Below are 12,259 nucleotides of genomic sequence, written 5' to 3' on the forward strand. Positions count from 1 at the left end.
CTGCAAGAGAGCCCTAGCCCTGTGGCATTGGAGCATAAGCCAGGGCATCTTCCTCACGGCCGTACACCTACCAGGGGCCGAGAACACCCAGGCAGACGCCCTGAGCCGCCACTCCACCAACAACCACGAGTGGTCTATCAACAGCCGATACATCAGACAGATATTCAGCATCTTCGGACAACCGAAGATAGATGTATTTGCTTCACCGTCAAATGCCCAATGCACCCGCTTCTACATGAGAGGTCCTCCATCCCACCTCTCCAGGGGGGATGCCTTCATACAAACTTGGAAAGGAACACTCCACTACCTCTTTCCGCCCATTCCACTTATCACCAGAGTTCTACAGAAGATTCAGGTAGACCACACAAACTGCATCCTCATAACTCCATGGTGGCCGCGCCAACCCTGGTTTACGACCTTGCTGCTCCTGTCCAACAATACCTTCATCCAGCTCCCTCAAACACGGGATCTCCTCTCTCAACAGGGCGGCAGGGTCCTTCACCACAACCCGGCATCGCTCAAATTAACAGCCTGGAGAATCAGTTTCTAGACTTCCCTCCGGAGGTCCGTCAGGTCCTAGTGAACTCCAGAAAACCATCTACTAGGAAATCCTATCTATTTAAGTGGAAACGCTTCTCACACTATGCCTCACAGCACAACTTCGACCCCAACCTCGCCACTATACCTCAGGTACTAACTTACACCCTAACGCTCTCCAGAGCGGGTCTGTCGTATTCTTCCCTGAAGGTACACCTGGCAGCCATCTCTGCCTTCCACCCCCGCATCGATGGCACAACGGTATTCTCTCACCACGCGACCAGAGCTTTCCTCAAGGGCATCATTCGCCTACACCCACCAATCAAACAAGTTCTACCCACCTGGAGCCTGTCCCTAGTCCTGAGCCAACTCATGAAACCACCCTTCGAGCCCATGGCCTCCATCCCACTACACCTGCTGTCATGGAAGACGGCACTACTTACGGCCCTCACCACAGGCAAGAGGGCCAGTGACATCTGCGCATTCAGAGCAGACCCACCGTATACGATATTTCATAACAGTACGGTGGTCCTCCGACCTGACCCGACCTTCCTACCCAAGGTCGTCTCTACCTTTCACCTAGGAAGACAGTCCACTATACCAGCCTTCTTCCAGCACCCCGCGGACGCGGGACAAAGGGCACTCCACAACCTGGATGCACGGAGAGCCCTAGCCTTCTACATAGACAGAACCCGCCAAATCCGTAAAGACCCTAGACTCTTTGTCACCTACGCTACCCATAATAAGGGCAGCAGAATATCTACTCAGAGACTCTCCAAATGGATTGTTGCTGCCATCGAACTCTGCTACCAGCTGGCAAAACAACCAATCCCTCAACATATACGAGCCCACTCAACCAGAGCCGTGGCTACCTCGTCTGCCTTCATGAAAGGCATCCCTATAGAGGACATATGCGCTGCAGCCGTCTGGTCCTCCACATCTACCTTCGCCTCGCACTACGCTCTCGACGTCCGTGCCCGGCGAGATGCCTCCTTCGGACAAGCAGTGCTACGATCGATCTTCGACTAACCACTGTGAGTACCACTATCATTACGTTACGCTCTAACCCTTCATGTTCTTACAGGTCCAGCACCCACCTCCGAAGAAATGGCTCGCTAATCACCCATATGTGTGAATGCACAGAGACCACGAAGAAGATGGACAGGTTTCTTACCTGTAACTGGTGATCTTCGAGTGGTCATCTGTGCAATCACACAGACCCACCCAGCCTTCCCCGCTGCTGGAAGCTAGTAAGCACAGTTATTTCCACCTATCCGGCGGCGGGAAGAAACTGAGTGGCTAAGCACCTCCCCCTTGTCCAGGCATGCGCAGTAGCTGTCTCCTCCCAGGACAAGTGGGAGGCGCGCCAGATCTACGATCAAGATTGCTTTGAACTCTCCGAGGTCGGGGCCAATCCTGCGGATTACCCATATGTGTGATTGCACAGATGACCACTCGAAGATCACCAGTTACAGGTAAGAAACCTGTCCTTATCATTTCAGTTGCAGTCGGACGACAGGGACAGATCTCTCTAAAATATATCTCATTTATGTTCAGACCATATTGCAGTCAAATAATAGTCTATTTAACATATATCCAATTATAATCCGGGTCAATTTAAGTATTTGTATTCAGTCCAATTCAGATTGTTACCGATACTTAAAGTTGCTCTTTAACTTTTCGAGGCCTCATTCACAGGAAAAGTAGACATATAATCGACCTCTTTCCCTTCCTTTGAGCTGCCCGCTTGTTGTTATGTAAAACGACCCATTAGCCAGTGGTATTGGAAGCACACTTACTTGCCAAGTAGAATTGCCATGCTTGGGGTAGAGAAGCAATACATCAAAAACTTATTGAAAGGAGCGAAAGAAAGCAGTCGGGCATCACCTTTTTTTGCTGCGTCAGCTATCATGGCGGCGGAGCCTCGGGACATGCAAGAAGGACAGGAGCAGCTGCCGCTGTGCCCCTAACTTCCCACAAAAGTCCCATGCCAAGGAAAACCCCTCCAGGGTCTCCCTATGGGGGTGCCACATCTGTGGCCCCCCTCCAGCCACCTCATTCAAAGGTGCCTCAGGAGGACGATCTGAGGACACCCCTGAGTTCAAGGCGACATAACCCAGAAGTCTACACCTTTATTGTTATTGCCATTGTATTGCATCCGTTGTTATACCCTTGTTATACCTTACATGATACTTTGTATGTTTTAACTTCTAGTTTATTTTCCTTTTTCTTGAGATTTTTTTAGATTTGTAACAGCCAATGGCTAATTACAATAAATGAACTGAACTGAACATTTTGGGCAGGAGCTCACAGGAGTGGAGCTCCAGAACCTCTACATTTTATCGTGTTCTTTCTTTCTTATTCCCCCACCCCCACCCCAATACTTGCTTCTGGACGCCATCATTCAAACCCCCTGTGAGAATGTTGCTGAACTCTAAGATTTGACAAACTTTCTAATATTTTCCCCCACAAAAAATGGGAAAATAACTAAAACATATCAAGCGGACAGATGGAAATCATCATCATGCCACTGTGGGAGAAAGTAATTCAAAAAGTACGATGGGAGTAAGGTTTTATTATGACAGTTCTAATTCAAAAAGCATGTTAAAGTAGATGCTGACCTGATATAATTTAATACATCTTCCGGTGATATCAGGGGTGTATGGTATATGCAAATGAGGGGTGCTACTGAGCTACAGCACCTCTTTTTCTACAAAACGATCCCTGGTGTGAAGCAATGTCCATTTGCTGTTCTTTGCTCTAGGATTCACAGTGAGTATCTTGAAGGTTTCATTCTGAACCGAGAAGTTCAAGTTTTGTTAATTTCACAATGTATGAATGATGAGTGTCACACTCTGGGGTGCTGGCAGGGAACAAGATTCTGTCCCATGACAATGAGAGAATGGTCATTAATAGGAAGACCATAATCCCCATGGCCTCTTGCTGCTTCAAGTAGTTGCTGAGTACATACGTGTGCACGCATAGCTGTAGATTCTTTTATCTTAAAAAAAAATCTAGCTAGCATGGCCCCAGATTTGACTTGAAGGAGCATTAAATTCTTGAGACTCTTTAAATTATAAAAACTAAGTATGTTTGCGTATAGTTGTAGTACTTCTGGCAAAATGCATAACTTAGATAATGACTAGATGCCTCTGCAGACTGTCACCTCATTAGTCTGTTTCCAGAGCTTTAAATGCTGCCAACTTCCTTTCTCCAATGAAAGCTCTAATCTGGAATTCCAATCTTCTGCAGCGTGATTACAGCTCCCTGACCATAGGTAGAACATTAATTCATTTGTTAACAGTTTGCCTAAGCTTTAGTGGGTTCAGTACTGTAGAAGGGTCCCGCTAATCTCTGTTAGTGGTAGGATTTCCCTTAAGAACATAAGAGAAGCCATGTTGGATCAGGCCAATGGCCCATCCAGTCCAACACTCTGTGTCACACAGTGGCCATAAAAAACCAAGTGCCATCAGGAGGTTCACAAGTGGGGCTAGAAGCCATCCCACTTTGCCCCCTCCCCCAGCACCAAGAATACAGAGCATCATTTGACCCAGACAGAGAGTTCCAACAATACACTATGGCTAATAGCCACTGATGGACCTCTGCTCCATATGCTTATCCAATCTCCTCTTGAAGTTGGCTATGCTTGCAGCCGCCATCACCTCCTGTGACAGTGAATTCCACATGTTAATCACCCTTTGGGTGAAGAAGTACTTCCTTTTATCCATTCTAACCCGACTGCTCAGCAATTTCATTGAGTGCCCACGAGTTCTCGTATTGTGAGAAAGAGAGAAAAGGACTTCTTTCTTTACCCTCTCTATCCCATACATGATCTTGTAAACTTCTATCATGTCATCCCTTAGGCTTCAGTCATCCCTGATGGGATCCCATTGTATATATGTTTGCCTTGTTTTTCCTTTGCAGGTTGCAATGATGCTTTTGTGGAAGTGGGCATGCCGAGGAGTCCTTCGCATTCTGCTAATGCCAGTGATCTGAAGCAGATGATGGGTTCCTCCAAGCCGCCCTGTGCAAAGAGGCAGACGGTAGAGCTGTTGCAAGGCACCAAAAACTCGCACTTCCAGTATGTTGCATTCATAAATATAAGGTCACAGAAAGTACAGTGGGGACAATAAGTTGCCCTCTTGAGTGAAATGAGCTACTCGGTCATTAGTAGTCCTCAATTTTTTGTCCTTGTGGTCCATACATAGATTCAAGCCTGGTTCCAGGTTTTGGGATACCCTTGGATAAAGCACATCTGACCGCTGCCAGGCCTTCCCCTCTTACCCAGGCCCATGTGGGGTGAAATGGCTACACATGATAATCCCTCGACATTGTACACCTAGCTGAGGTTCTTTTTGTTCCTTCTGGAGAGAGGTATCCAGGGCTTTTTTTGTAGCAGGAACTCGTTTACGTACTAGGCCACACTCCTCTTATGTAGCCAATCCTCCAAACATTTACAGAGCCTACTGTAAGCTCTTGGAGGATTGGCTACATCAGGGGGGTGGGGCCTAATATGCAAAGGAGTCCCTGTGACAAAAGAGGCCCCAGTGGTATCTGTGTCATGGTGCTTAACATTTACGTAACGCTCTGTTTTCAAAGAGGTTTAGGAACATTACTGTGGTGGTGGTTTGTAGTTCACATTTATCATTCAAACTCAAGATGGATTACAGGGTGTAAATCAAGGACAGTCAATAGGATGCGACATCAAATGAATAGTGTTTAGGCTATAGTGTTTAGGCTATAGAAATCTGAAAAGAAACAGAAATCTCCAAAACTGTCTGATAATCCTAATCCTGTAAGGTGTAAGTAGATATTATCCTAATATTACAGGTGGGGATGGCTAAAAAGACCTGTGAATTCATAGCTAGAATCAGGGACTTCCTGACGTAGTGTGTTACCCACTATATTAACTCCTTAGAGGAAATGTGTTTTCAAATGAGTTCTTAGTCAAGAAAGCAGGTAGCGATAACTATATCTGCGTGTAACTTACAAGGACTGGCGTTTATATCATTTCGGTCCTGAGGTTGCTGATTCTGCATGGCTGTTGTTTATGTTGCTCAAGCCAAATGTGAGCGTGGAAAACTGTTTGGAAGAGGTGTGTAATGTTCCCTTGTTTCCACAACAACATCTGTGGTGCAAGGGAAAAAGTAAAGGCAGCATCATGGGATTCAGTTATGTCTTGTGACCCTCTGAGGTGATCTTTCTGTTCCATTCTAATTCCAAAATGGTATTGGAAAGCAGCCATATTGAAGTGGCAACCATTTTACTGAGGTAACATGAGAATTCTCTTAGGAAAACTTAAGATGGTTCCGTTGGCAGTGTTCAGTTGCCCTCTCTCGAGGGACACATAAATCAAAAAAGATTACATTTCATGGCCCCATATTATTTGACGTTAGAAGGGAACTTGTGGGTGAATATTGGGAAATAAAGGGTAGGCTTTCTTAACTTAGTTATTTCTTCTCTGAACTCTGAACATTGAGGCAACACAAGGGGAGAGAGGCACATAGCTTCTTGTGTAGGTTAGAAATGGATGGGTTTTGCTTTCTGTCTTCTGACCCAGTTCTGATATACGCTGAAAACTGGGGAGAAAGAAGCTTGCACCTAAATCTGAACCACTACTCTAGTGTATATCCATTCCATACTTCGGGTGTTCTCTACAACAATTAAAAAAATATATACCTTCAAATGGTCCGTAGTGTATGGAATGGCACTATTAAAATGATATGACAATTTAATATCAAAAACTGAAAACCGAGGATTTTAAGTTAGGTTTTCTGTTGCCAATATCTGCATAACTCCTCTGGGAGAGATCATCTGACTTGCGGTCCTTATGCTGATTACTTAGTTTCTCTTTTTCAGCTTATACTGGGTAATGTGGAACTTGTGAATAGGAGTGTAGAGTCAGCAGTGGGCTGAATAACAGCTATTCAGTGGATCTAGATGAGGCTAAAGGTGAACATATGAACATATGAAACTGCCTTATACTGAATCAGACCCTTGGTCCATCTAAGTCAGTATTGTCTTCTCAGACTGGCAGCGGCTCTCCAGGGTCTCAAGTTGAGGTTTTTCACCCCTATTTGCCTGGACCCTTTTTTTGAGATGCCGGGGATTGAACCTGGGACCTTCTGCTTCCCAAGCAGATGCTCTACCACTGAGCCACCGTCCCTCCCCTTGGTGGAGGTGCTCTTGGTGGCCAGTTTCTGTGTTCAAGAAGGTGGCGCCAGACCTGTTTTAGACCTGCTGTGTCCTGAATGGAACAACACAATTTCGAAAACCAAAGTGTAGCTCTTAAGAAAAGAGCCCCATGGCGCAGAGTGGTAAGCTGCAGTACTGCAGTCCAAACTCTCTGCTCACAACCTGAGTTTGATCCGGGCGAAAGCTGGGTTCAGGTATCCAGCTCAAGGCTGACTCAGCCTCCCATCCTTCCGAGGTCTGTAAAATGAGCACCCAGCTTGCTGGGGGGAAAGTGTAGATGACTGGGGAAGGCAATGGCAAGCCACCCCGTAAAAAGTCTGCCGTGAACATGAAAACATCATGATGCGACGTCACCCCGGAGTCGGAAACGACTGGTGCTTGTACAGTGGACTACCTTTACCTCTTAAGAAGGGGACACTGACTTCTTCCAATTTTCCCCTCCTTCTGCATCCCACTTGAACCCCCTAACGTTTTGTTCCCAGGAAGATGGCAAACCCTCAAGAACACTTTAGTGAAGTTTGCCATGGGAGCAGGAAACAGGTGGCCCCTCTTAATAGTTGAGGACAAAGATCCAAACGGCCTGATTGGATACAGGCCACCATCTTGTTACCCTGCCCCTTCCTCCAGTACTCTCAGCGTGGCATATATAATTCCTCCTACATTTTGTCTTCACACAACAATCCTGTTGGGATGGACTGCGACAACCCAAGCTCACTCCGTTGTCTGACACACAATACCGTGCTTGCTGAAACTGGGCTGCGCTTTCCCCTAAGGACCTTTCAACTCTTGGGACTGCTAGTTATTAGCCCCTGCTCTTTCTTTGAAGGCTTATGTCTTCTGTGACATAAAGGAATGTTCTAGCTTTGGGTGGTGAGCCCTTCTAGGGTATAGTCTCGCCACCGCTATTTGTGCTTGTTTTATCATCTGTGCAAGGCTTTTGCAACGCATCGTATGTGAGCCTGCTTTGAAGAATATTCAAAACTTCAATAGGTCTGGAATAGATCAGCCAAAATAGCTCAGGATTTGGGTACCTAAAGGACTGCTGGTTCCATGGTCAATCTGCCAGTGCTTTGAGGCTACAATACCTGATCCCCTCATCTGATGAAGTGTGCTTAGAAAGCACGCGAAAACTTACGTTCTGAATAAAACTCGGTTGGTCTTAAAGGTGCCCTTGACTCCTGCTTTGTTCAACTTCTGCAATTGCAGTTCCTCTTGCCTTCTGAGGTTAGGCTGGTGGAAACCAGATGTATTGATCTTCTCCTTGCTAGTGTCCTATGCAGGAGCTCCTTTGAATATTAGGCCACACACCCTTGATGTAGCCAATCCTCCAAAAGCTTACAAAAAAGAGCCTTGTAAGCTCTTGGACAATTGGCTACATCAGGGGGGTGTGGCCTAATATGCAAAGGAGCTCCTGCCAGAATTCCACCCCTGGTCCTACGTAGGAAATTCCCAACTCCCCAAAGAAATTAAAGTGGTATCAGATTTACTGAGGCTTAGTCTGAAATGTTTTCTCCTAAGCATAGGTATGGTAGCTGAACTTTTTAAAAGTTCCATTGGCTGCTCCTTGCTGATAACACACGCTTGTTTTAGTTTTATATTGTTTGTCTTCGTAATTTATGGCAGCCGTTCTGAGCGCTTGAAAAAAAAATGCAAAGAAGGCTCCATTTGCAAAAGGAAGCAGAGCTCTCTTGGCTTCTTGCAATCGCACTTCAATTGTTGCTTCGTGATATTTAGATTTTTCTGGGGTGTATTTGTTTATCCAGAGAAGGAAATGCTGATTATAGGCAAAGAGCCCCCAACTCTCTCCTCACTTTGATCTGAATTTGTTGGGAGGGAAAGCATGCAGTTGTGGTGACCATGGACACCGACAGCAAAACATTCACAGATTGCTTGCTGTGTCATCTGTTTAAAAAGCCAGCTTGAAAACTCTGGAGGAATATGCACTGCATGATTGAAAGCCCACTTCCTAAAGAATAGGTGCTTAATCCATTTTACCCTTAAATTCTGTTTTCCTTCAGGTTTGCTTAATGGGGGGAAACCCTTTCTTTATTTTTACAGCACCGGGGAGAGGTTACTGTCAGATTCGGAGCTGAGCGCTTCAGAAGGCCCCGTGGCAGATAAAAAAGCCCCCGGAAGCGAGCGAGCTGCTGAGAGGGCCGCAGCCGCCCAGCAGAATTCAGAAAGGGCCCGTCTCGCTCCAAGGTCATCGTATGTGAACATGCAGGTATTGGGTGTGGATTCAGTCAGCCATGTTTCTACGGTGGCCTGTAAACCAGAGGTGGTCCCACAGGCAGTTCTCAAAGCAATCCAGTCTGGTCCCAGCAGCCTTAGCACATTTTTTAATTGTTTAATTTAATTCTCATGTTGAAGGAAGGAAAAGTCTTTTTCCCAAAAAGGGGTGTGTGTGGAAATGCACACTTGAAACATAATGTGCCTTTGGGTTGCATTTATAACATCCCACCTCCTCTTCTTCTGAAACGGCTAGATAATTCCATTTTGGTTCCCGTGCTTGACCAACCCTGCATGTAGATCCAGGTGGGCTACTGTATTGGTCTGAAGCTCCAGCTTTGTTCAGCCATTTGTGTGTGTGATGTGGTGTGTGCAAGTCAATTTTGTGTGACAAAATAACTTCTTGACTCCCTGACTCCTAAACCGTCTGAGGTATAAGGGGGCTTTCCAGGAATGCAGATAGAAACTTACTGACAGCAATAAGTGCCTCTCTAGAAACATCTGGTAACAGGGACTGATTTGATGTTCTGTGACTTTGAGCCCCCTTCCTCCATGTAGAAATTATTCACTTCTCTGGCATCTGCAAGAGTTACTGATGAAAAGCAAAGGATGATTTTTTTGGCTTGAGGCACTCTCTCAAGGGCGTGGCAATATGAGCTGTTAAGATCTGTGGCACGTAAAGCCCAGTGGTAAAAGTTAGACTGTCCCCCCACCCCCCAATCAATCGGTCTCACCTAATTGCAGGGACTATCCCTGGGTGCCTTTGGCTGGCAAGTGGCACTGTTTTGGTAATCGAGAGGCCAAAACCAGCCTACAGTGGGAGGAAAAGAGGATGAAGAATCAAGCCACTTTCAGCTGGTGTCTTCAAAAGCAGTGGCTGTTTGGCAGAGATTCATAAATTGTGGTCACTAATAAACAGGGCTTTTGTTGTAGCAGGAACTCCTTTGTATATGAGGCCACACACCCCTGATGTAGCCAATCCTCCTGGAGTTTACTGTAGGCCTTGTTCTAAGAACCCTGAAAGCTCTCGGAGGATTGGCTACATCAGGGGTGCGTGGGCTAATATGCAAAGGAGCTCCTGCTACAAAAAAGCCCTGCTAATAAATAGCCTATTGTGATCGCAGTGAAAGTGTTTTTTCCCCAAGGGAAAGGCAACCATTTTACCTCCCATGTGCTCTAGATCCCTTTAGTCAAAACTGTCCTTTACCGCTTGTGAACTGCCTTGGACATATAATTTATCCATCCAGCCCAGAATTTTTCAGTTGACTGGCAGTGGCTGCCCTAAGCTGTGGGCAGAACCCTGCCACCTGAAACTCTTTTAACTGGAAGGAGCTGGGGATTGAACCCGGGACCTTCTGCATGCAAAGCTGGCACTCCACTGCTAAGCTACAGCCACTCATATAGCTGAAAGGGACTCTTGGAGAAACAGATTTGCAGCTCAGAGGCAGACATTCTGAAGTTGCGTGATACTGTGGATAAAGGAGGTCCCTAGCAGGGTGCCCATCAATAGCTTCACTGGTGCTCACCAAATGTTTTTAGAAAGTGGGCGGGCCAGGTAGAGCTTTTGTCCAGAAGGTTTCTGATTGCCTATTGGAGTTTTTTGATTGGCTGCTTTTTAAAATAAACATTGCTATGGCGGCAGCTTCCCCCATGGCACAAGGGTCTTCACTGTGTGACTGAAAATAAGCTGTGGCACCCATTTTGTAGTTTGCTCCGCCTCTTATGGCAGCCATTTTGTGACTGTGCCCACTACACTGTGTCATAATTCCAAGTGTGCCCACAGGCTGAAAAACGTTGGGGACCCCTGGGTTTAGAGTATTTGTTGGACTAGAACCAGGGAGACATGGATTCATGAAATTTGTCATTAAACTTAGTTTTTATTTATTTATTAAAAAACATTTCTAGGCTACCTTCCCACCCAAATATGGTCCCCTTAATGGACAACTTTGAACCAGTGAGTCGCTCTTGACCTAACCTCCCTTTGCAGGGTTGCTGTAACGCCAGTAAGATAGAGGAAAGCGGAACAATATACAGAGCTTCTTGGTTCAAGGGCAGAGGTAAAATTCTGAAGAAATAAACAGCCCTGGCAGGTGACTGCCTAGCTTTCCCCCCGAATACTTCCATGGATGTAAATTTCCCCCTCCTCCTGGGTGTACAATCAAGCTTTTCCAAGGAGGCAAAAACACATCATAAAGTTGCTGACTTAAGGGCTACTGTATACAAGCAGAAGAAAAGGTGGAAATTTTGACCTAGTCTGGTCCTACTTCAGGATGCAGGGAAATCATGAGCTGCAGCACATATAGGGCGCAAGGGTTGGGACTAGGGCTTTTTTTTGTAACAGAAACTCCTTTGCATATTAGGCCACACACCCTTTATGTAGCCAATCCTCCTGGAGTTTGCAGTAGGCCCTGTACTAAGATCCCTGTAAGCTCTTGGAGAATTGGCTGCATCAGGGATGTGCAGCCTAATATGCAAAGGAGTTCGTGCTACAAAAGAAACCCTGGTTGGGGTTAACCTTTCCAGCTTGCCAGCTTTCAGTATGCAAGAAGGGTTGCATTTGGTTGCCTGGGAGTGCTTGTGAGAATTTAAAAGTGTGGTATACCTCCCATCTTTGCCCTAAAGTAGGTAGGATAGGCCAGGCAAAACTTTAGCACAATTCAGTTGCCTGTACAAACTACCCCTGAGCTTGAATATGAAGACAAAAGAAATATGGGAAACATTATTCATTACTGCGTGCATATCCTCTTTGCCATTGAGACTTTTATAATTTGAGCCTGGCTTCTGCTCCTCTCCCCATTTTCAGCATAGGCGCAGCAGACAGCAGAAAGAGTTTTACTTTGCTTTCATAAGAAGCGATGTATGAAAATGGGGCAGTCCAGAAACAAGCTATAATACTGTTCTGTAGTACAGCAGGCCCTCTTTTAAATATAACTGGAGTTATACAGGTGCCATCAGTGCTGATGTGTCAGCTCCATGTGATTTCAGTTTAGAACATGTTTACATAACTCACAAGTGACCCTCCTCTAAAGGGGGTGGTTGTTAACTTGCAAGTCACATAGGCACAGAGGTGAAATTCTAGCAGGAACTCCTTTGCATATTAGGCCACACACCCCTGATGTAGCCAATCCTCCAGGAGCTTACAAAAAAGAACCTTGTAAGCTCCAGGAGGATTGGCTACATCGGGGTGTGTGACCTAATATGCAAAGGAGCTCCTGCTAGAACTCCACCCCTGCGTAGGCACATTCTGAGGCAAAGTTCAACAGGCAGAATTTTCTCAGCATTCCTAAAGCACTACGGG

General features: G+C 46.0%; 1 protein-coding gene across 1 annotated transcript in view; it reads left to right on the forward strand.

The window, feature by feature from the left end:
• BICC1 (BicC family RNA binding protein 1) overlaps positions 1 to 12,259 on the forward strand; it is a 199,374-nt gene that overhangs the window by 161,199 nt on the left and 25,916 nt on the right. Inside the window, exons 14-15 of the mRNA XM_060241083.1 lie at positions 4,462 to 4,618; positions 8,791 to 8,956. Of these exons, the coding sequence (XP_060097066.1) occupies positions 4,462 to 4,618; positions 8,791 to 8,956 (323 nt within the window). The remainder of the gene's footprint in view (positions 1 to 4,461; positions 4,619 to 8,790; positions 8,957 to 12,259) is intronic.

This window comes from Heteronotia binoei, chromosome 6, assembly GCF_032191835.1.
Source record: "Heteronotia binoei isolate CCM8104 ecotype False Entrance Well chromosome 6, APGP_CSIRO_Hbin_v1, whole genome shotgun sequence".
Lineage (NCBI taxonomy): Eukaryota > Metazoa > Chordata > Lepidosauria > Squamata > Gekkonidae > Heteronotia > Heteronotia binoei.